Source organism: Vitis riparia, chromosome 4 (genome assembly GCF_004353265.1).
Source record: "Vitis riparia cultivar Riparia Gloire de Montpellier isolate 1030 chromosome 4, EGFV_Vit.rip_1.0, whole genome shotgun sequence".
NCBI classification, from domain to species: domain Eukaryota; kingdom Viridiplantae; phylum Streptophyta; class Magnoliopsida; order Vitales; family Vitaceae; genus Vitis; species Vitis riparia.
The window spans coordinates 17,941,630-17,966,792 of NC_048434.1; the positions used below are offsets into that span (position 1 = coordinate 17,941,630).

Consider the following 25,163-nt stretch of genomic DNA (forward strand, 5'->3'; position numbering starts at 1 on the left):
AATGAGTCTTATTTAATTGGTTTGTTGTCAAGGTTTGGAAAACAAAATTCAAAACAATAAAAGCAACTACTTGGTGTTTTCTATATTAATGAAGGGTTTTAGGCATACAATTTATAGATGTTTCTTGATGTAAGAGAACTCGTAGTTATAAAATAAGTCTTATTTTTATTTTTATTATTTTTTTTTAAAGTTAAAGATGAGTTATTCAACCCTTATTTTATTTAGATTAAATTTTACAATGATTTTAAAAAATATTTTTAATTTTTTTGATATTTGAAATTTTTTTATGAAAAGAGTTATTTTTAAGTATTAGAGATTAAAAAACAACACCTCAAATAAAATCTTATTAAATTATCATTTAGAAATGATTCTCAAAAATTATATATTTTTGTTTTGTAGGACTTTCGTTGAGATTACTCCTATTAGAAATATTTTTATAAAATAATAGTTAATGTCTAAATATAAATAATTTTTTTATAATAAATATATTATTTGTCTATTATCTAATAATTAAGCTTTTATATCACTTGATAACTTAAGATGATATTGAAGTTTTGTTTATTTTTATTTATTTATTTATTAATTTCACGTGCAAACTCGAAGAAGAATTATTGATAATATAGTGAGTTTTTTGGTTTCTCTTAAATGGGTTAAAAGTGAGTTTGAGAATTTATTTTCTAAAACTAAGGTTGAGTTCAAGGTGTGTTTGGGTGTTACCTTATTGCACTCCGCCTTACCGCAATTACATATAAAAATTAAATAAAAATAATTTAATTTAATTTTTATTTTTAATAATATTAATTTAAAAATGGTTTTTTAAAATATTAAAAATTTTAAATAAAGGCGGGGTAGGGTGGGATAAGGCAAATATGGGAAATTGTTTGTCCAACCTGGTTTTATTTATTTATTTATTTATATCATAAAGGGATGAAAATTGATTTAAATATTTGAGACCCTTAAATTGGCAAGGTTGTGACCCTTATGCTTAAAGAGAGAGTTTGTGAGGTAGAATGAGGTGATAATATAAGAATAATTTTTCACATTTATTGTTAATCCTGTCACTAATGATATAGTAAGCATTAGTCCAAAAATTATTTAGACTTTTAAATTAATTTTTTAAACATCGTCAATAATTTTTAGAAGAAAAATATTAGACAATGTTGGATTGTGAAATTTGAATCTATTTTGTTGCGCTTCTCATGGGATGCCATAGTCAAGCTCTTTATTGAGCTCGCGAGGATCAAGTTGTCCAATTAGGTTCACGAGGTTACAGGAGGTAGCACCCCTCGAGAGGGTTTTTTTTTTCATATGATGAATGATGAATTTGTCCTTATCATATATTTAGTCTTTTTATGTTTTGGGGCTTTATTCTTAAGAGAGCGTGATCACAATTAAAAGACTTTTTAGAGTTTTATCATTGTACTATTTCTGTTTCCTTTTTATTAGTGTATTATTGAGTATTAATGCACTTCATTGACGTAAGGATTATATTGATAATTGAATCACGTTAAAATCTCATGTTTTCTTAATTTTCTGTTCATGTGTATACGTGATTTTGGTTAATACAAAATTTTAAAACTATTTATAACCATTTTGGAATCACTCTAAAATACAATTGATGTAAGCTTAACAATTCCGAATGTATTTGTTTCTTCAAAGGTATGGACCTTTCTAGCTTACTTTTTATAATTTATTAATTTTTGAGTTAGTTTTCCTTTTTTCTAATATAACTATTTTCTAAAATGCATATTTGATCATACCCTTACATAATATATTCCAAACTAATTGGGAGAGTACCAAACTTTGACAAAACCTAATTGTATGATTTAATATTCAAAAAATTTCATCATTTATTATTACTTTGGGTGATGGTTGAAAGCTTATGGATTCATATTAGGCTTGAACTTGATACAAGGATCAATCAATCATGGCCCTTACTTGGTTGAAATTATTATTGGATATAATATAATTAAAAGTCATCAAATCCTTTTTCAATAGCTAGCATTCAACTAAATCCCATGTTAGAGTGGTAGATCCACTTAATATGGTTGGTGTAGGCACCCATTTGACCTTGACTACCCCTCTTGCTCATTTAGTAATGTGATTGCTACTTTCTTTTGCTACACACAAACTAGACAGCATTCACCAACTTTCTTCCATCCATGTTGGCTAGTCCCTTCATGGCAAAGGTATCTTGACTAGGGTTTCCAAATAGCTATTTCTCAATTTTCTTTTGATACACACATCTTTATAATAGTCCCCATTTTGAAACATTTTCGGGTTTTTACATAAGTAGGTTTATTTTTAGACAAGTATGTTAATTAGTTTTTTTTATTGCTCGATCTTGATTATAACATTACATAAGTCTGTTTCCTTTTATTATTGATTTTACAATAATAATCGATATAATTGGGATTATAATATATTTTATATTTTATATATTATTTAAAAATTATAGTCATATTATATGTCATATTGGTAGCAACTTTATTTTAATTTCATCGATTCTAATTTTATGATCAAATGGTATTAAATAATGTATGTTTTTTAATAATATCAAATTAGAGATAGGAAAATGTCATTATCGTAAACGAAGCAAAAGAAACAAAAGTTAAGACAAATAAAAATAAAATATTTAAAAATTAAATTAAAATATTTTTTATAAAAATAAAACAATTAAAATATTACATATTACTAAGCTTGGTTTTTACTCTCCCTAGAGCAGTGAGTGCAGTGTTGGTCTCCCCAAGGCACACCTGTTGGCCACTAAGCTCTTAAATAAATGGACCGACCAACTGCCACGTGGCGGTCACATTTCATGAATCTCCCTTCATTTCGGCATTTCATCTTGCTTGTTATCCGGTTTCCTGTCCACTCTATCAACCCTACCAAAGCCCTATTATACTATTTGTGTTTCTAATTTATTTAATAATGAATTACTTAAAAATTGAAATCTTGGGCTAAAAAAAAAAATGGAAAATTAAAGTGGGTTTTGGAGATAGAGGAAAATTTTAAGATTAAAAGTAAAAAAAATGTGGCTAAAGTTTAAAATATTAATAAAGATATGAAAATTATGAATTAAATGTGAATAAGTATGAATTAGGAAAAAAATGGTAATAGTGAAAGATGAAACCTCCTATGTTTGAAAAAAAATGCAATATAGGTCTTGTTTGGCTATTATTTTCGAGAATAGTTTTGAAAAATTGTTTTATGATATTTTGTAGAATAAAAGTAAAGTAAAAGTTTGTTTAAAAATTTGAAATGTTTTTAACATATTTTTAAAATATTTTTTATGAATTAGGAAAAAAAAAGGTAATAGTCAAAGATGAAACCTCCTATGTTTGAAACAAAGGGTAATATACTTCTAGTTTGGTAACTTTTTAAAAAATTATTTTTGAAAGTTAATAAATGATGTTTTGTAAGATAAAAGTCTGTTTGAAAACCCAAAATATTTTTAATATTTTTAAATATATTTTAAAAATAATTTTTATGTCTAGTGGTCTATTTTTAATCACTTTATATGTTTGTATAATTATTTTTTAAAATAACCTTTAAAAAATAAAAAAATGAAATAATTGAAAATAACTATAAAATCATATCATCTTAAAGCACCCTATTTTCAGTGTTTAAGAACAAAAAAAAAAAAAAACAGTTTTTTTTTGTTATCAAACATATTTTTTTGTTATTTATTTATTTATTTTGGAGAATAGAAAACAAACAACTTTGTAATGATCCTATTTGAATCAATTTCTCATATGTCAAAAACTTTTCTTTTTTTAAACCTTATATGCATGTATGATAATTTTGTTAAAAAACTTAGTGTTTAATATGAAGGTAAAATAATATTGTTATTTTTTAATTTAATAAAACTTTTATGATAGCAATATCTTTCTCCAAAAATTGTAACTTAGAGTGAACGAATAAAAAGCTACTCTAAACAACAATGACGTCATAGTAAACCAAAGCAAAAGCTTGTCTTTTGAAATTCACAAGACAAGTCATGAATCGAGTGTTTGATTTCTACTATTCAATGTAGCTAAAAATATCCACACACAATATTGGGCACTGCACCAACAAGGAAGATGAACTCATGGAGGCCATTTTCATGAAGGAATTCACCAAAAAAAAAAAAGACCCATTTGCTACCTTTCTTCTATTCAATATCTTTGTTGATCAGATTAACATTGTCCATTAATGTCAGTTATATATGACTCTTGTAATTCTTCAATGTCCATTTTCCTATCTTTTCCCACATTTTCTTTAGAATCAAAGGTAAAAACAGTCCTCCCCCACCAATCCTTTTGCTCAAAACTTTCAATCATTTTCCATAAATCAAGCAATTCCACGGACATGGAATGAATAGAAAGACCCATTGTTTCTTTGAGAGTAATACTTGGCAGTTGAGATAAATATTATAAATTAATTGTTCCTTGTTCACTGTTCACTGTTCAATGATCTGCATATGCATATGGGCTTGAATTATAACACATATCAGCTGCCAAATTTGACAGCATGAATACGCTGTGCATGCAGGTGAGGAAAATTATAAGTACAACTAAGACCATAAATATTGTCATATATATATATATATATATATAGTATTAGGCCCTGAGAAATACTCTGATCTCCTTTGGTAGCTCAGAGCTCCCATCATGGTGGTGGACCCCTAGAGTTACAAGAATGTGGACTCAATGCCCTACATTATTTGGTAATCATAATGCATGGGCTAATAGTGCACTGCATGGGCTCCATGCATGCATATCACTCTCCCCTGGTTCACGAGCCAATAGTTTCATCACAGACTACCAGTAGAATTTACAGACTACTCTATGTATTAGATGAGCTATCCATATGCCTAGCTCCATGAGTATAATGGCTAACATCTTATATCTATCAAAACTATCGATTTAATTCAAAAGCTTATATGTCATCATTATGAATAGTATCAAACTGATTAATACAAATATTGAATAAAACCCTATTATCATTATATTAAATTGTGAGTGGATTAGTGACATTTAGAACCCTAATAATCTTACAACCATTTTAAGGATGAGGGCTCCACACTTCTCAATCTGATTTATTGATTTATGCAAGTATTAGTGAACCAAAAGGAAACAGATTTTGTTTAAGTGAATTAATTAACCTTATTTTTAATTAATGATTTATAATTAAATACAGCTCTTAAATATGAAATCAAAAGATGACTCTCTTACCATGTTATGAAGATGTGGAATTAAGAAGATACAAATGTGATGAAGTGGAGAGAAGAAAAAAATGTGATGAACACATGGCAATCATGCCCATGAACAGAGTGGCATCCATGCAGTGACCAAGTTTTGAAAACTACTTTAATATTAATATCTATATATTAATTTTATATGTCTTCTATGGTTGAGGTGGGCATGCGCAGAAGCCACAGGGCCTCACAATAAGTGCTGCTGCAAGGCAGTAAATTTTTATTTTTATTTTTAACAAAAGCCATACATGCATCATCTATGAGACATCCCCACATATAATATTTAGTACTATTAGGTGGGTAGAGTAATTTGTGAAGAACCCTAGAAAATGGTTGCTATGGTCAAAAGTCATAACCCACCCAACCCACCTTTAAAACTCTAAGATCTCTCTCTCTCTCTCTAAAGAAGAGAAGAGAGGGCTAAGCAAGGGCATGATTATGATTAGATTACCGAGAGCATTTATTTTTACAGTGGAGCAGGCTTTTAATAATAATAATAGTATATATATAAATATAGATATAGATAAAGAAAACCAGTGAAGCTATAGCCATGTGTTTTACCATGTTTGATTCCTTTCTTGACGGTCAAACTTACAGTGAGGTTTTGCACCCCTCGAGACCAACTTTCTCCATAAAATATTCAACCCCATGAATGAGTCCATGACAAACAATAGTGTAGAGCCATTAAACAAGGGAAAAACCTCACATTGACAAAAGCTTTTTTGGTTGTTATGCATGAATAATTCCATTTGGATCCTTGGGGGAGAGAGAAAGAGAGAGATGTGAGATCATTAGATTTTCTTCCAATCTGTCCCTTAATATATTGAGAATGAAATAAACCCTTAAACCCGGAAGACAAGGGTTAGTGTCTTCATATAGGGGTGCAAGGAGCAAACCCATCTCCATATTTTTTTCACCTTTTTATTTGGAAGTGTTATTAGTGTGTGAGTGAAGGATTCTCACTTTGCATTGTTGAGAAAAATAATGAATAAAAGTGTCAGTCATGCATGAATTATTGTTATGTGTACAGTACTGCAGTGAGGGAGAGAGGGGGCTAAAGAAAAGGTGTTTGGAGAGAGAGAGAGAGGGAGAGAGACTCCCGTTTGCAGCGGGGGAGCAGTTTGATGATTAGGACTAAGGGATAATAGTAAAATAATGGTGATCATGGATGGATGGAATGTGACAAAGTTATGGGTGTTCAAAGGGCAGACCCCAGGCTGAGGGGTTTATAGAGAGAGAGATGCCAATGAAAAGGGGTTGGTTAGGGGAGTGGTAGGAGCAGATCACTGACATGAAATGACTTGTGTCCAAATGGGTATGAATAAATGGGTGTGGAGAGGGGGCTGCGTGTGGGTTTTTTGTCACACCTTGTCAGATATCATCTTCTACAGGTGTTCTACACCAAATAGTTTCACACAAGCAAATAAAATATTATACAACTTGTATGAAAATTTTAAAATATAAACAATTACATTACGAAAAAATTTCGACTGTAAAAAATATCATTCCAAATAGATAAGGGTATGAAACCAAAATTATGATTCAAATAAGAGCATGAAAATTCAAATTGACCTTGATATTATGATGTCCAAAAGTTATAAAAAATATGATCTAAATGTGAAAAATTAAATTAGGTATGAAAATTGAATCTTAGATATTGAAAAGTTACAGACAAATATAATTTGAATAAAAAAAAGATTAATGAGGGTATATATGAAAAATCTAACCAAGACAAAGAGGGTATGGTACCAAAAAGCTGCTTAGCAGGAGCATAGTCCAACCCTATGAATAAAGTATTTTTATACTATATGTTTTTAATAAGTGTAAAAGCCAATTTGAACTCAAAGTAGAATCAAGGAAATCTTTGAAGTCCAAAGGGGGAATACATAGAGTTTGTTTTAGGTTTACGAAACCACATGCTCATAGGCTATGACCCATGTGTTAACCCTCGCAGCCTCATAAAAATATATAATTTAACTATCAGTGACCATGAAGATAAGCTCCAGTTCCCTCTCCCCCCTTCCCCCTTCTCTATTTTTGGATGAAATCAAAAAAGCTTTTAAAAAATAAAACTATCTCTATTTTTGGATGAAATAAAAAAAGCTTATAAAAAATAAAACTATCTACAATAGTACAATTGCCTAGATTCAAAGTCTTACTGCTCCTCGTGCACTTCTCTTTGTTGTTATTATTATTATTATACTTTTTTTCTAGGCAGTGCTACTGAGATTTTTCCTTTAGGATTGTGATTTGGGCACCTTAATGATGGAAGAATTTGGGGTTGGAGATCCAACTGCCCTTAAATTTGAGGAGTGCCCAGTTGATGATTCATATGAGAGAGAGGGAGAGGTTATATAAATCTTCATTTTGCTTTGGAAGAAATGATTTCTCTCCTATTTTTTCCCTTGACCTTTCCTCTTCTTCCTTCTTTGATGGTCTCCTCTCTTCTCAACTTCATGCATGAATGATTCTTCTTTTCCGCTTCTTCTGCCTCTTCTTCTTCTTTTTCTGTTTTTCTCAATCTTGACTGCAGTCTAACACTTCGGTTTTTTGCTTACAAAAATGGCTTCCATGAACAACTGGTTGGGTTTCTCTTTGTCCCCTCGAGAACTTCCACCACAGCCTGAAAATCACTCACAGAACAGTGTCTCTAGACTTGGTTTCAACTCTGATGAAATCTCTGGGACTGATGTGTCAGGTGAGTGTTTTGATCTCACTTCAGATTCCACTGCTCCCTCTCTCAACCTCCCTCCCCCTTTTGGGATACTTGAAGCATTCAACAGGAATAATCAGCCCCAAGGTTAGTCTCAGAGCCGGCTTTTCCCACATCTAAAAGTACTTTCAGGTTAACCAAAACCTTACCGAAAGAAATGGAATAATATCTTGTGATTCTCTTTCCTTTTTTTTTTCTCCCCCTTTTTGTTCTTCCTTTTTTGCAGATTGGAACATGAAGGGTTTGGGCATGAATTCAGATACTAACTACAAAACCACCACTTCTGAGCTCTCCATGCTCATGGGTAGTTCATGCAGTAGTCATCATAACCTCGAAAACCAAGAACCCAAACTTGAAAATTTCCTGGGCTGCCGCTCTTTTGCTGATCATGAGCAGAAACTTCAAGGGTGTAACTCCATTGCAGCAGCAGCTTATGATAGCTCTGCAGACTACATGTTCCCCAACTGCTCACTGCAGCTTCCATCTGAGCCAGTGGACACCCCCACTCCCCGCGGTGGCGGCGGTGGAAGCACTACCGTCAACAATAGTTCCATTGGTTTATCCATGATCAAGACATGGCTGCGGAACCAACCTGCACCCACCCATCAGGATAACAACAAGAGTACTGATACTGGGCCTGTCGGTGGAGCCGCCGCTGGGAACCTACCCAATGCACAGACCTTATCGTTGTCCATGAGCACCGGCTCGCAGTCCAGCTCTCCTTTGCCTCTCCTAACAGCGAGTGCAGGTGGTGGTGGTGGGAGTGGAGGAGAGAGTTCTTCATCAGATAACAAGAAGGCCACCCCTCTCGATAGCCAGACCGGTGCCATTGAAACGGTGCCAAGGAAGTCCATTGATACATTTGGACAGAGGACATCCATATACCGTGGTGTAACAAGGTCTCTTTTCAATACCCCATTTCCACTTCCTTTCCATATATTTCCTTTGTTTTGGTTTGTGATCTCTAACAATGATTTCGAGTTATATGTATGTATATGTATCTCTACAGGCATAGATGGACTGGTAGATATGAGGCTCATCTATGGGACAACAGTTGCAGAAGAGAAGGACAAACTCGAAAGGGAAGGCAAGGTATGGTATCATACTGCTTACACTTCTTAATTTAATCACTTCAGAATTAAAATTTTGCTTTCCATTTGGATACAAATCAATGATTTCTTTTGTATTAACTCGTGTTTCTTCCTTGATTTTCTTATGTTCTGATGTGGGCCTTCCTCAACCACCGTCACAGTTTATTTAGGTTAGTAGAAAAGGAGGGTTGGTTCCTTTATGCCTTTCCAATTTGTTTTCTCTTTTTATTCTTTTATCAAACCTATATTTCCGTTCAGATTTCTTAACTACCACTGTTGTTTTCTTTGTTTTTGTTTTTGTTTTTCCCATAGGTGGTTATGACAAAGAAGAAAAGGCAGCTAGGGCTTATGATTTAGCAGCACTGAAGTATTGGGGTACCACCACCACAACAAATTTCCCTGTAAGCTTCACCTTTGTCCCCTTTCAATAATGAATAAAATCATTCATAATGCAGCAACTTTGCCATTAGGGGTTTTCATTATTTTGATGAATGAAATACATTGGACCACCTAATTAAGGTGGCATTGACATGCAAGTGTTTCATGTAAAGGTAATAGGGAAAGTGTTGTAAAGTATTATAATATGCAAGGTGCACATACTGTAATCTCTAGTGCTTCTAAAAGGTGTCCCCATTATCAGGGATGTTGTTGATCTTTTTTCGGTTTTTCTTTGAATAAATGTCTTCAGATTAGCAACTATGAAAAAGAGATAGAAGAGATGAAGCACATGACAAGGCAGGAGTACGTAGCATCTCTGCGAAGGTACTTAATCTAATATATTTGATGAGGAAAAGAGATTACTGTTAATGAAAGAACTAGTATGCAGTGTATAATATTTTTGTTCTTCTTTCAGGAAGAGTAGCGGGTTTTCTCGTGGAGCATCCATATATAGAGGAGTGACCAGGTGAATTAATACTTTGAGAAAATGCAATTAATATCTACATTTTTCTCTTTCAACTTGATATTCTTTCTGCATTTTTCTGAAAAGGCTCAGTGGATATTATCATGTTCACTAAATTTGTACAAGACCATGGTTTTCAACTGCTCCTTCTTAGTTTCTTCTGAGACAGTTTTGATAACATCTAGATTGGAGATAATAACAGACATATTAAAAACAATGATTTCAATCTTAAACCTTAGTTTGAAGGAATCCATAAACGACACAATGATTTCTTTCCCCACATCTATCTACATATCAGCCAGTGCTTTAGCCTCTAGTAATGGATAGCTAGGGTTCTATCCCATATATGACTAGATTGAGATGATGGAGCTAGGACTGGATCAAGGTAATTAAGAAACACATCATCGTCATTTTGAGGTGTTCCAGTACTATTTCAGTTGGTAAACAATAATTTAATATGCTTGAGAGATTGGGCAATCTAGGAAGAAGCCCTATCGGTGGTTCATCAACCTGGGTGAGATTATATTAGACTGTTAGATCAATTGTCATGTCTACAACTCTTTGAGTTTATTCATTACTCGGCTTGTTAAGTTACTGATCTCATTGCGATGTTGGTAATGAGATGGAAAAACTTTGTAACATTTTAATCTAATGATGTTTAGCTGTGTGATTTAATGTATTCTTTGCTTTATGAATTGAAAGTTAATTCCTTGCTGTGTAGGACCAAACTTATTCTAGCCGTCTCTCTTACACAGTTGTATGCTGAGTTTTTGTTTACCTGGAATGACCAACGAGCATGGCCCTACAATGTTTTGTTGCCATGAATTATTGGTTTATATCATCATGTAGAAAAGAAGTGTGGCCAGCCCCTGTCCATATTATGATGCTCAATTCTAACACCCCCATGTCTTAACATTTTTTCAAGACATTGAGAGCTTTGTCTTACCATTTGTAATTTTGTAATGCAATGTTGTTACAGACACCATCAGCATGGGAGATGGCAGGCAAGGATTGGAAGAGTCGCAGGCAACAAAGATCTTTACTTGGGAACTTTCAGTGAGTATATCTATAATTCAATATCCCCATCTTCAAAAATGACAAAGACCTTTGTCATGGATTGTTGTTCCTTTTTCTTTTTTGCAGGCACCCAAGAGGAAGCAGCAGAGGCCTATGACATTGCTGCCATTAAGTTTCGAGGATTGAATGCGGTGACCAACTTTGATATGAGTAGATATGATGTTAATAGCATTCTAGAGAGCAGCACCTTGCCGATTGGTGGAGCTGCAAAGCGGTTGAAAGATGCTGAGCAGGCTGAAATGACTATAGATGGACAGAGGACAGACGATGAGATGAGCTCACAGCTGACTGATGGAATCAACAACTATGGAGCACACCACCATGGCTGGCCTACTGTTGCATTCCAACAAGCTCAGCCATTTAGCATGCACTACCCTTATGGCCATCAGCAGAGGGCTGTTTGGTGTAAGCAAGAGCAAGACCCTGATGCTACACACAACTTTCAAGATCTTCACCAACTACAATTGGGAAACACTCACAACTTCTTCCAGCCTAATGTTCTGCACAACCTCATGAGCATGGACTCTTCTTCAATGGACCATAGCTCAGGCTCCAATTCAGTCATCTATAGCGGTGGTGGAGCCGCTGATGGAAGCGCTGCAACTGGCGGCAGTGGCAGTGGGAGCTTCCAAGGGGTAGGTTATGGGAACAACATTGGCTTTGTGATGCCCATAAGCACCGTCATCGCTCATGAAGGCGGCCATGGCCAGGGAAATGGTGGCTTTGGAGATAGCGAAGTGAAGGCGATTGGTTACGACAACATGTTTGGATCGACAGATCCTTACCATGCTAGGAGCTTGTACTATCTTTCACAGCAATCATCTGCAGGCATGGTGAAGGGCAGTAGTGCATATGATCAGGGTTCAGGGTGTAACAACTGGGTTCCAACTGCAGTTCCAACCCTAGCTCCAAGGACTAACAACTTGGCAGTATGCCATGGAACACCTACATTCACAGTATGGAATGATACATAAAGCTTGGAAGAATGGAAGAAGAGATTAGATATGGGGGAAGAGGTGGGTGGAGGGTGAGGGGCAGAAAAGGATGTATACATCACAACTGATCATTTCCTAATTTTGATTTTTGATTTTCCTTTCTTCCTTATCTATATATCTTCGGCAAATGATCTAGTAAGGAAGATGGGCAGTTTTTTTTTTTTTTTTTTTTTTTTAAAAATTTCTTTTGTTAACTTGAATCAGGGAAATTGTAAAAGGATCTGACTGAGGAACATCAATAGCAGTTGAGAGTTGACAGGCTCTCAATATTTTGCTATGAATTTTGGGAACTTCAGATTGGTTGATCCTCGAAAAGTTTTAATTAACTACACCAGGCTTTGTAATTTTGAATAACAGAATGATGATACAAAGAATGGAATTTTCTCTTTTTCTCTATGTATATGGTTGTATGATGATATAAACATGTATGCCTTTCCTATATATAATTTATCTCTATTTATATGTTCTCTTTGTTGAGAGATGGATGCAGAATAAGGCTATCTTTACTTCGTAAAAAGTGATAAGAAAAAGAAAAAAAAAAATTTAAGATCTTAAGGGGTATTTGGGTTTGGGTTTGGGTTTGGAGGGGCTAATGCTAAAACAGTTTGCTCCGTATTTTTCTTGGAAAAAAGGTGGGAAAGTGGGACAAGTTTGCCCCCTAATTTTTTTCCTTTGATTTTTCTATAGAAAATAAGAGAAAATTTTACAATTTTTTTCTTCGTTTTCTTCCCCACAAGCTTTTTAGGAGCACAAACCAACATAAAATCGTCCATGTGTTTTCTAAGACAACCAGAATTTTATGGACATGTCTAAAGAGAAGTTGGGTTTAGTATTGATATGGTGAATGTCATCATAATTCACATGATTTCCTTTGAGTCTATTCAGAAGTGGCCGGTTTAGAATGCTTACAAAAATTAGATGGTTGAAATTTTTTTATAAATCACTATTACAAGCGTAAAGAATAAGTTAAAATGATTCCGAAACAATTCTTTATAAGTGATTTTTCTATAAATCATTTTTTTATATTATAAAATACATTATTTAAAAAGTTATTCAAATATTTTTTCGATTTATATTTAAGATGACGTTTCACAGTGTTTTCACTTAAAGTGTTTTTAAGAGAATCACTTAGTGTTTTAAAAATCGAATCAGACTGATTGGTTACCAATCTAGATCAATTTGACGACCAACTTTTAAACTAGTCTCAAATTGTCGGAACCGCCAACCGGCTGACAAATCGATTTCCCCACTTCCCCCTTTCTCCTTTCCCACTTCGAGCCCAATGCCTCCATTTCCATATTTTCTTTATGATTTTTATTTTTATTTACTTTATTAGTTTATCTTCATTATTGTTTATTTTATTTTACATTTGTTTTTTTTTTTAATTTTATGATTTTAATTTTAATTAATAAAAATATTATGATTTTAAATAAATTTATGAAAACATTGTGTTTCTGATATCTTAAATAAATTTTTGATTTTAAAATAAGTTTCTGATTTAAAATTTTTTAATTTTCAATTAAAATTTTGATTTAATTTAAATTTCTTATTTGAAACTGATTTTTTGATTTTCAAATACAATTTTGATTTTTAAATCATATATAAATTATTATTTTATTTTTATAATTATTTTTAATTTTAATAATATATAAATTATATATTTATAATATCATCAGTTCGAGCACGATTTAATCACAAATCTAACTAGTAAACTGTGAATCGATAACTTTTTCGATTCAATGACTGATTCTAGTTTGAAAACATTGTAATAAGTTATTAAGTGTTTTTCCAAAAATTTAAAGAAAAAAAAATACTATAAGCAATTTTTCAATATTATAAATGATCTCTTAAAATTTTAGAAGTGTTTTCCAACTTTTGCAAAATATTTGATTTTTGGTTATTGGTTTTTTTTTTTTAAGTGTCTTTCAAAAACACTCCCACATAGACTCTTTAAAAGTGTTTTAAATATAAATACTACTAAAAAACTGTTAAAGATAAAAACGCATTAACCAAAATCACTTACAGATAAACTCGTCATTTCTTCTTGGATATTTGTTGAACTCATTAGACATTTATTATTATAAATATAAATAGAAATTGGTCCACCACAAAAATAAGACTTTATAAACTTGGACACCTAATTACAACTTTGAATATAAGCTAAAAAATGTGGTAACAGACAGCTATTGATTGGATACTTAAGATAAAACACTCAAAGTGATATTGTTCCAATCAAAATCTTAGGATTCAATTGTCCACAAAAAAGATTTTGATTCTTGAGGTTTCAATGTTAGTTTAGCCTTAATTGGACAATTGAATCCTAATCGAGTCCAGACTCTACCATTATTAAAAGCTTAGGCTTCATATTTGTTGGATTTTGAATTGGGTTAGATCAAACCCCACTTTAAAAATGATCAATTCTTTCCATAATCCCAATCGAGCCTTCTTTCTTTCTTTCTTTCTTTTCTTTTCTTTTTTTTAAAAAACCTCCATAAATAGGAAATTTATGATTTAGTATCATATGAACTCATGACGTGTATGATTAAATTAATTTGAATCATTGAACAAAAATACAAATAAAAATACACATAATTTAATCCAAAGACTTATTTTCATCACACAATCACTTTTAATTGGATGTCAAATTTCGAAATGGTACAAAAAAAAAAAGGAAAAAAAAAAGACTTTTCAATGTCATAGAAAAACCCTATTGGAAGAAACATATAGCAAAACTCAAACTTCGACCACTACAAAAGTACTGGCAATTACATGTATAATCAAGTTGATCAAAATGAATATGTTGAATAATATTATCACATAAGTTTCATGCAAGGACGTGGGCTTCTCTTTGATTGATGGGGCGGCTGCATGCAAATCTAACTTCTTCATGTACATTAGGGTTTTTAAACTTACACCCCCACATGCTTTGACTTCTATAAATACATATACTAATACTATATGTTTGTATCTGCAAAACTGCCTCCAACACTGTATCCTGTGTCGGTGCAGCCGCTGGGAACCTACGTATCGCTATCCATGAGCACCGGCTCGCAGTCCAGCTCTCCTTTGCCTCTCCTAACAGCGAGTGCAGGTGGTGGTGGGAGTGGAGGAGAGAGTTCTTCGTCATATAACAAGAAGGCCACCCCCCTCGATAGCCAGACCAGCGCCATTGAAACAGTGCCAAGAAAGTCCATGGATACATTTGGACAGAGGGGATCCATATATCGTGGTGTAACAAGGTCTCCTTTCGATGCTTTTTGTTTGTGATCTCTAACAATGAGTTAGGGTTATATGTATGTATCTCTACAGACATAGATGGACGGGTAGATATGGGGCTCATCTATGGGACAACAGTTGCAGAAGAGGACAAACTTGAAAGGGAAGGCAAGGAATGGTATCATACTGCTTATACTTCTTAATTTACTCACTTTAGAATAAAAAATTTGCTTTCCATTTGGATACAAGTCAATGATTTCTTTTGTATTAACTTGTGTTTCTTCCTTGACTTTCTTTTGTTCTGATGTGGGCCTTCCTCAACCTCCCTCAGTTTATTTAGGTTAGTAGAAAAGGAGGGTTCTTTTATGCATTTTTCTTTTATCATTCTTTTATCAAACCTATATTTCTCTTCAGATTTCTTAACTACCACTGTTGTTTTCTTTGTTTTTCCCATAGGTGGTTGTGACAAAGAAGAAAAGGCAGCTAGGGCTTATGATTTAGCAGCACTGAAGTATTGGGGTACCACTACCACAACAAATTTCCCTGTAAGCTTCACCTTTGTCCCCTTTTAAAAATGAATCAAATCATTCATAATGCAGTAACTTTGAAGATGTTTGCCATCAGGGGTTTTCATTATTTTGATGAATGACATACATTGGACCGCCTAATTAAGGCAACATTTACATGCAGTGTTTCATGTAAAGGTAATAGGGAAAGTGTTGTAAAGTATTATAATATGCAAGGTGCACATACTGTAATCTCTAGTGCTTCTAAGAGGTGTCCCCATTTTCAGGGATGTTGATTTTTTTTTTTTTTTTTTTTTCGGTTTTTCTTTGAATAAACGTCTTCAGATTAGCAACCATGAAAAAGAGATAGAAGAGATGAAGCACATGACCAGGCAGGAGTACACTGCATCCCTCCGAAGGTAGTTCTCCATCTAAACAATTTGATGAGGAAAAGAGATTACGACTGTTAATGCAAGAACTAGTATAAAGCACATAAATTTTTTGTTCTTCTCTCAGGAAGAGTAGCGGGTTTTCTCGTGGAGTATCCATATATAGAGGACTGACCAGGTGAATTAATACTTCAAGAAAATGCAACCAATATCTACATTTTTCTCTTCCAACTTCATTTTCTTTCTGCATTTCTCTCAGAAGGGCTCAGTGGATACAATCAATGTCCACTAAATATGTACAAGACCATAATTTTCATCTGCTCCTATATTAGTTTCTTCTGAAGCAGTTTTGATAATACATTGGAGATAATAGCAGACAAGTTAAAAACAAAGATTTCAATCTTAGACCCTAGTTTGAAGGGATCCATAAACCACACAATGATTTCCTTCCCCACATCTATCTACATATATATTAGCCAGTGGTCAAGGTAATTAAGAAACACATCATTGTCATTTTGAGGTGTTCCAGTACTATTTCAGTTGGTAGACGATAATTTGATATGCTTGAGAGATTGGGCAATATAGGAAGAAGCCCTATGGATAGTTCATCAACATGGGTCAGATTATATTAGACTGTTAGATCGATCTTCATGTCTACAACTCTTTGTTTATTTATTAATCAGTTTGTTAAGTTGCCGACCTCATTGGCCATGTTGGCAACAAGATAGAAAACCTTTCTAACATTTTAATCTAGTGATGTTTAGCTTTGTGATTTAATTTATTCTTGCTCTTGATATATAATGCTTTATGAATTGAAAGTTCCTTACTGTGTAGAGCCACACCTACTCTAGCTGTCTCTCTTACACAGTTGTATGCTGAGTTTTTGTTTACCTGGAATGACCAACAAGCATGGTCCTACAATGTTTGGTTGCCATGAATTATTGGTTTATATCATCATGTAGAAAAAGAAGTGCGGCCAGTCCCCGTCCATATTATGATGCTCAATTCTAACACCCACATGTCTTAACATTTTCTTATTTCAAGACATTGAGAGCTTTGTCTTATCATTTGTAATACAATATTGTTACAGACACCACCAGCATGGCAGATGGCAGGCAAGGATTGGAAGAGTTGCAGGCAACAAAGATCTTTAATTGGGAACTTTCAGTGAGTATATCTATAATTCAATATCCCCATCTTCTAAAATGACAAAGACCTTTGTAATGGATTGTTTTTCCTTTTTCTTTTTGCAGGCACCCAGGAGGAAGCAGCAGAGGTCTATGACATTGCTGCCATTAAGTTCCAACATTTGAATGCGGTGACTAACTTTGACATGAGTAGATATGATGTTAATAGCATCCTAGAGAGCAGTACATTGCCAATTTTGAGCTGTGAAGTTGTTGAAAGATGCTGAGCAGGCTGAAATGACTACAGATGGACAGAGGTCAGACGATGAAATGAGCTCACAGCTGACTGATGGAATCAACAACTATGGAGCGCATCACCATGGCGGGCCTACTGTTGCATTCCAACAAGCTCAGCCATTTAGCATGCACTACCCTTATGGCCATCAGCAGAGGGCTGTTTGGTGTAAGCAAGAACAAGACCCTGATGCCACACACAGCTTTCAAGATCTTCACCAACTACAATTGGGAAACACTCACAACTTCTTCCAGCCTAATGTTCTGCACAACCTCATGAGCATGGACTCTTCTTCAATGAAACATAGCTCAGGTTCCAATTCAGTTATCTACAGTGGTGGTGGAGCCGCTGATGGCAGCGCTGCAACTGGCGGCGGCAGTGGGAGCTTCCAAGGGGTTGGCTATGGGAGCAACATTGGCTTTGTGATGCCAATAAGCACAGTCATTGCTCATGAAAGCAGCCATGGCCAGGGAAATGGCAGCTTTGGAGATAGCAAAGTGAAGGCAATTGGTTATGACAACATATTTGGATCAACAGATCCTTACCATGCTAGGAGCTTGTACTATCTCTCACAGCAATCATCTGCAGGCATGGTTAAGGGCAGTAGTGCATATGATCAAGGGTCAGGGTGTACCAACTGGGTTCCAGCCCTAGCTCCACTAACAACATGGCAGTATGCCATGGAGCACCTGCATTCACAGTATGGAATGATACAGAAAGCTTGGAAGAATGGAAGAAGAGATTAGATATGGGGGAAGAGGTGGGTGGAGGGTGGGGGGCAGGAAAGGATGTATACATCACAACTGATCATTTCCTAATTTTGATTTTTGATTTTCCTTTCTTCCTTCTATATATCTTCAGCAAATGATCTAGGAAGGAAGATGGGGCTCCATGCAAAGATGTCGCTGACTTCTTGGAGCAAATTCCACATCCGCACTTTGTCATGGTCCAACATGAGAGAGTCGACCATAACTATCTTTCCTGTGCCCTCCCCCTCTAATGCTAATGGTTCCAAGAGTTCAGCTGCTAATGACTCTGTATTCCCTGACTCCTTCCCGAGGGTTACTGACTAATTACTATTTGTACAAATGGATTCCTTCATCGACCCTTTTGCTGACCTTGAGGGCAATGTGGCAGCATATACATGTTGTGGTTTGGTTATCGTATATTTCCCAAGTTCCTTGCGACATGGGGAGCTTGATGATATAATCATAGCAGTTAAAAACTTACAATACACGATACAATACAATGACATGATACATTTTTTATGGAAATCAATACATATTGCGATTTGTATCATATCATGTATCGTATATCTTGAAGTGTATCTTACAATGCATATATGATATACAATATGCGATATAACAATACAACAATACATACATTTTTAACTATTTTCTAGAATTTTTAAGAAAAATCAAATTAATTTTTTTAAAAAGAATTTATAATACTAATTGTTTAAAATGTACTAAAAGATTAAAAATTGAATATAAAAAAAGAGACAAAGGTAAGATAATCTTATATGAAAAGTTGCATTCTTGTTGTCAAATGCTAAATTAGAAGTCAAGTAAACTATTGTAAGAATTTTTATTTGAATGGTTTGAATGTTGACATTGAAAATGATGGTGATTGGTGAATAAAATTTTTTTAGTTAATATATTAGCTTTTTTTATTTTGTTTTCAATGGGGAAGGAATGATGACAAACATGAAAAAGTTGGAACTTTGAAGATGACAAAGAAAGATGTATATATATATATATATATGCATATCAACAACACAATAAGTGCATATGCCTAGTTAGAATTTGGAAATAAAAATTATAGTTAAAAAATTTAATAAGTTTATTTCTATGGATTATGTGATGAATTTCTATATTAAAGTCATATTTTGTTAATTTGAACTAGTCAAAACACCAATATTCACTTTTTTCATATGATATGATAAGATATAATTTAATTCTTTAGATCTTACTATCTTCCATAAAAGTGATTATATATTACTTTATACTTCATACTTCCAATATATATATATATATATAACTTATAATACACAATACAAAAAAATAGAAAAACAAGACATAAAATGTTTTACTAGTTAACAACCATGAGTATAATGGTAGGTTAACGAGGTGATCTTCATGTTGTGGATCCAAGGTCCCCCCATGGCAATGCTATATAGAAAGGGTGTGTTCATGACTGAGAATTGCGTGTGTAAGGTTATTGGTCCCACTTCCATAGGAAGGGTTACCTTGCCCAATGGCTCATAGGGCACCCATCAAGGCCGACCAACTAGTACGGATTGGGTGGTAGCTCTTCCTTCATGAGATATATCTAATCATTTTCTAGTAAGTACAACAAAAAGATCAAGCTACCAAGATCAACCAAGATTAATTGGACTTCGAAGTTGGTGACTCTTAACATGATGAAGACGAGGGTCCTAATGGGGGACCTTGACACACTCAAGGTTGCTTCCAAAGAAGCATAGGGTGTAATTAAAACATGTGGTGATCCTTGGGTTTAAGCCAAAGATTTTTTATCTTATGGTAGTCTATTGCCTCGAGGTGTGAATACTTTGTCTCAAGCCTTCAAGCTAGGCAATGAGCCCACCAAAAACTATGGCTATTATCACTTTAGAAGCTTCAAGTTGTGGGTTTTGATGGGTTGTATCGTTATTTCTTCTTTTGCTAAACTCCTAGAGATACTCCTTTATAAGCTTCTCCATGAGCTTCTTTAGGCTCCTACAATCGTCCATCCATTACCCTCGTTATTCATGGAATTCATAGTACCAACTCTAGTCCCGATACTTCACATCCCATGGAAACGAAGCAAATTTCACATATTCCTTCATCTATTGGGTTTCTTGCAAGATCTTCCCATAGAAAACATTTAGGGTACTATATTCCATCTTGGGCATGTTCTAGCATTTGGTTTCCATTTGGGATCATTTCCTTGATGCACTAGCCCTTTGATTTATTAATCCATCCTTATGTTCCTGATCCCTTCCTATTCTCCCAACGAGCCTCCACTCCTCTCTAACGATAGTCAAGGCAATGGACTTGAGGGTTGAAATCCTCATGTCTTCCTCTAAGTCGGCATAGCTTCCGACTTTGGAAAATAGTCCTTCCAGGGTTGCAAGTGTTTTCTTTGTAAGGGAGCGGTAGAGGCTAGACATGGATGGAAGCCCATTCTTGAAAGTTACTATTGTAGCCACTACACTACATCCTTCTACTTAAGTGATCTCCAAGTTAAACTATCATATTGGCTTTGTACAAACTCACTACAAATTTTTAGCATCTTGAATAAGATATCTAAGCTTTTCTTTTGCCGAGTCGAATGCATATATTGGGAAGAAAACATGACCCCTAGTCCCTCATTGGGGGGAAGTTTGTGGAACCAAATTAGGGTTGATCCCTAAAGGCTTGTTGGAAAGATCTTGCACAAGAGTCAATCGTTCCCTTATTCTAGAATCATCATTTGCCTGTAGTGCATAAGGTGGTCTAACAGGTTGTCAATTCCATCAAACAGGTTAAATTTAAGGCATGGTGAACTATGAGGTAGCTTCCTCCCTCAAGATGTCCCTAGTGAAGGTTTTGAGGTGATGCCCCGCACAACCTAGACTATATTTGGTTCAACAGCACACTCAAGGAGTGCATAACGTTCTTCCGTGAGCCAAATGCTTGTTTGCCCCTTTTAAGTTTCCCTAAGGGGCCCAGAGTGGCAGCTTCCCCAAGAAAATGGATGCTAGTTGCTCATTGATCTCCTCAGACAAGTGTTCATTGGGTGAGTGGGGCCTTCGCTTGTTACCTTGTACTCTGCTAGCACTAGTCGTCAAGGGTGGAGCCACCTGATCCTTCTGATATTCCTCTTAACATCGCTCTAAGGGTGGTATTTTCCTAGGCTAACAACTCAATCTGATTGGTGAGCTTCTCCATCTGTTGTTAGGTGCACTCACTCCTGTTCTTAGCTTCACTGTCACTCGATCACAGCCAACCATTCTTGTCATGATTCTAGCATGGGGTAGTCTTCTTGGATTCATCCGTTATTACGAGTCTAAACCATCTCTAGCTTTTAGTACATCCCCACAGACGATGTATTTTCTGTCAGTACCATTCCTCCAATTTTACCCAGACTGGCTCTTTAGATACTTGCAAAATAGCATATCATGAAGCCCAAAGGCCCCTGAGGGTTGCAGGGGCTCCAATGCCAAAGTAGGAGACTGTTTATAGACAAAGCAGTGAAAACACTGAATTAGCTTGGAAGAGAATTTCTTCACCTACCTTTCATCCATCGTTAAGTGCTCCTTTTATAGGGGAATTCTTATTGCGGAAGCAATTGGGTTGCCTGACAATAGGGTCAGGCTTAAGGTTCCACAACATTCGTAATTAATGGCCATTAAATGGGAAATGAGTACCAATGGCTTTGTGCTACTATAAATGGGCTCTGGTTTATAGGTTTGATGGTGCGGGAGTTCAATTTGTCTCCTAAAGTCTATCAAACAGGAAAGCCCCTCCACAGCAGGATAAGAAATTATCTCACCTGTGACCGGCACCTTGTAGTAGGATTACACAACAAACACCTCATTCTTGGAAGCCTACCACAATGTCTCGTCCCCCACATCGCTCAGATTGCGTTGAGTTTAATCATTTCAAGAATGAATCCGACCCTTTCAATTCTGATCAAAGAAAACATTCCTGCATCGTATTCAGCGTCCTCCAGGTCCTTCTCCCATCGCCCAAAGTTCTTATGAATTCTAACATGAATTTCTTAATACCCACTTAAATATGTTTCATTTTTCCCCCTTTTAAGCCTAACAAAACCCAAGTCCCATCTATTCCCAAGACCAAACAACCCCCTGATACTGAATTTCTCACTTGCCACCATACTTACATGCATCGTGGCCCTCTTTAAGAATTCCGATGCTATATACATATTCCCCTGAAATTTCCAAGTATCGGACCCACCCATAGCAACAGTTTTTCGTATTTCCTTCAAGCTACGATTAGGGCAATGCTTCAAAGTGGTGGTAGTTCAACAGAACCCTATAATGTCCGAAATGGACGTCAGAAAGAAATGCAGAAAAACAAAATTCATATACAGATTTTGACAGTAAAATCCAGGCTTCAGAGTTCCATTAATTTTGCAGCGACCCAATTTTTGGAACTTAAATATGAAAATAAAGAAAGTGGACTTACAATCCCCATTTTTGTTAAGAGCCTCAGACTGAATCCGACTACGTTCTTGGGAAAAATCTCCCTCGTCTTCCGCCGAACTTCTGGGTTGCGGTTCCCTCCACCAGACAATGGAAAAGGATCCGATTCCATTTAGGCCATGAAAGGCATTTAAACGTCGTCGTTTTAATGTCTAATTTACTATTTTTATATTTTCAATCATTATTTGCCACATGAATTTAAGTTTATAATAATTCACTTTTCAAAGGAAGATAAAGCTTTGAGTTGTGCGTGTAATGTGTATTAAGAGCTACTACATCAAGAATGTAAAAGGGAAAGCGGATATAATTGAAAATAAGTCATGTATTTTGAGTGAATAAAAACTATGTATTTATTAGAATTTAATGAGGGAAAATTATATTTCTTTAGAATATGAAGTGGACTAAAATTAAAAGAAATTCGTTGATATTGTTTGTTGATATAATTCTTAAGTATCGTGGTGGTTACGCACGAGTGTAAAATTCTTGAAAAAAGTTATATATAAAAAAAAAAGAACTTGCTTTCTTAGGGGAAAAAAACCATAGTTTAATGACAATTATATTTTAGTCAATCCCTAAACACTTGTCCAAGTGAAAGCTATCAAGTATAACACAAAATTCATTGGTTTAAGACACAAGACAAAATATAGTTTAGGGTAACGTGGTAAATAAATTAAAATTAATAAGACAAATATAAGCTAAGACGATATGATAAAAAATGAAAGAAAAACTGAATTTAAAGTCCCAATGATGATCTCTATGTCCCTTGTGAGCATAGTGTGATAACATAAAAATTCTGAAAGTTATGGATGAAACAAAACATTCCATGATATAACGATAATGAATAATTAATGAGAAATATATAAACATAGGGGCCAAAACTCTAGAGGACCCTATGTATATATATATATACATACACTGTGGGATGAATACTCAATAAAAAAATATAAATACATTAATCAATGATTCTATTAGACCCTAACTATGAGTATAACACATAAGAGAGGGCTACCTTTGGTCAAGAAATAGTAGACTAGATGATAAAAAATAAAATAAGACATATACATAAGGTTTTATGGGCTAGCAAGGGATCATGCAATAAGTAAATACATGGTAAGTAGGTCATATGAATGATGACCACCGATCTTATGACCATAATTTCACCTATAGTTCTTTCTTAATTGATCTATATTGATCAATTTATGAGAATTGATTTTCATCCAAATCCGTCAATCATGTTATTCATTTTAAAGTTAACTTTTTAGTTGTATAAAGTTCACTCTAATTTGGTTTGAATTTGCCCAATGGGCTACCTAAGTCATCTCATGATTTTCAAAATGAGATCTCCTTTCTTCAACTTATAAAATATCACCCTCTTATTGAATATTCTAGCCATCTTTCTTTGATATGCTTAAACATATAGCAGAAGTCAAATTGTTGTCCCACTGTCTTTAAATGACCAATGATTTATAATTTTTTACCCCAATTTTTATATAAATTAGATATTGTATTTTGATCTTATTTACTTTATTTCATTCTCCAAATTGATTTAGAAATATGAAATTTACATATGAGTTATAAAAAATTAAAATTTAAACTAATTTAGATATGAAAACTTTATTTTTTTGTTAGGACAATCAAATCATCCTTTTCCTTTGGGTAATTTCATAAAATAAGGAGCATTTCTGTTTTAGAGTAAATTTCATTTAATATACATAAATTTAGTTATTAAAAAAATAAAATTATTCCATTTAATTGTTAAGAAAACAAAAGAAATATATATATAATAAAATATTTTTTTTCAAATATCCTTTCACTTCATCTCTAAACACTATAAGAGTATCCCAAGTAAGTTAGTGGTTGAGAAGAAGCTTAAAACTTAAAAAATTGGTTGCTTGTTTGATAAGAGAAGCTACTTAAGATATAAAACTTGAATCTATTGTACAAATTCTTTTTAAAATTTTAGGACTTTTTTATTTGTTTTTTTTAGTCTTTTTTATATTTTTAATTATATTTATAACAAAGTAGCTGCTGAGAAAATATAACAAATTTGTGAAATTTACGTTGTTTTATTAAAACCATTTAAAAAAAATTATGATATTAAAAACAATTTTCCTATCTCAAATAAAAATTACTTTGATTTTTTTTTCTCCATATGTTATTACTCTATTATCCTTATTTAATTTTATTAATTTGGGTAGTCATATAACACTAATAAAAAAAAAAGTGGGTGAGTAAATTAAATTTCCCACCACTATTGCGAGATCCAAAGAAATATATTATACCATATTGATATATATATAAGCTTAAAATAAATATATTGTATCATAATATTTGTCATAAAAAAGTATGAAATCTTTAATATTATTTAGAAATTATTTTGCATTTTAGTAAATATTATTATTATT

General features: G+C 33.9%; 2 protein-coding genes across 2 annotated transcripts; both read left to right on the plus strand.

Annotated features, from left to right (window-relative positions):
* The first annotated feature begins 7,564 nt into the window (after positions 1 to 7,564).
* On the plus strand, positions 7,565 to 12,389 carry LOC117912372 (AP2-like ethylene-responsive transcription factor BBM). Its single transcript, XM_034826936.1, has 9 exons — positions 7,565 to 8,039; positions 8,179 to 8,851; positions 8,962 to 9,044; positions 9,205 to 9,213; positions 9,356 to 9,444; positions 9,732 to 9,805; positions 9,897 to 9,947; positions 10,924 to 11,000; positions 11,088 to 12,389. Exons 1-9 carry the CDS (start codon positions 7,802 to 7,804, stop codon positions 11,993 to 11,995), a joined length of 2,202 nt encoding a protein of 733 aa, XP_034682827.1. The 5' UTR covers positions 7,565 to 7,801; the 3' UTR covers positions 11,996 to 12,389.
* A 2,585-nt stretch (positions 12,390 to 14,974) lies between these two features.
* LOC117913292 (AP2-like ethylene-responsive transcription factor BBM) lies at positions 14,975 to 18,295 on the plus strand. The gene is given in 8 exon segments (XM_034828240.1): positions 14,975 to 15,245; positions 15,326 to 15,400; positions 15,689 to 15,777; positions 16,084 to 16,157; positions 16,255 to 16,305; positions 17,218 to 17,264; positions 17,381 to 17,510; positions 17,512 to 18,295. Coding segments are annotated over 8 exon segments (1,521 nt in total).
* Positions 18,296 to 25,163: the final 6,868 nt, after the last annotated feature.

Coding starts and splice junctions, on each gene's coding strand:
- LOC117912372 (XM_034826936.1), top strand. CDS start 7,802: ATGGCTTCCATGAACAACTGGTTGGGTTTCTCTTTGTCCCCTCGAGAA. Junction 9,948..10,923: donor ATATATAGAGGAGTGACCAG/GTGAATTAATAC, acceptor ATGTTGTTACAG/ACACCATCAGCATGGGAGAT. Junction 11,001..11,087: donor TCTTTACTTGGGAACTTTCA/GTGAGTATATCT, acceptor TCTTTTTTGCAG/GCACCCAAGAGGAAGCAGCA.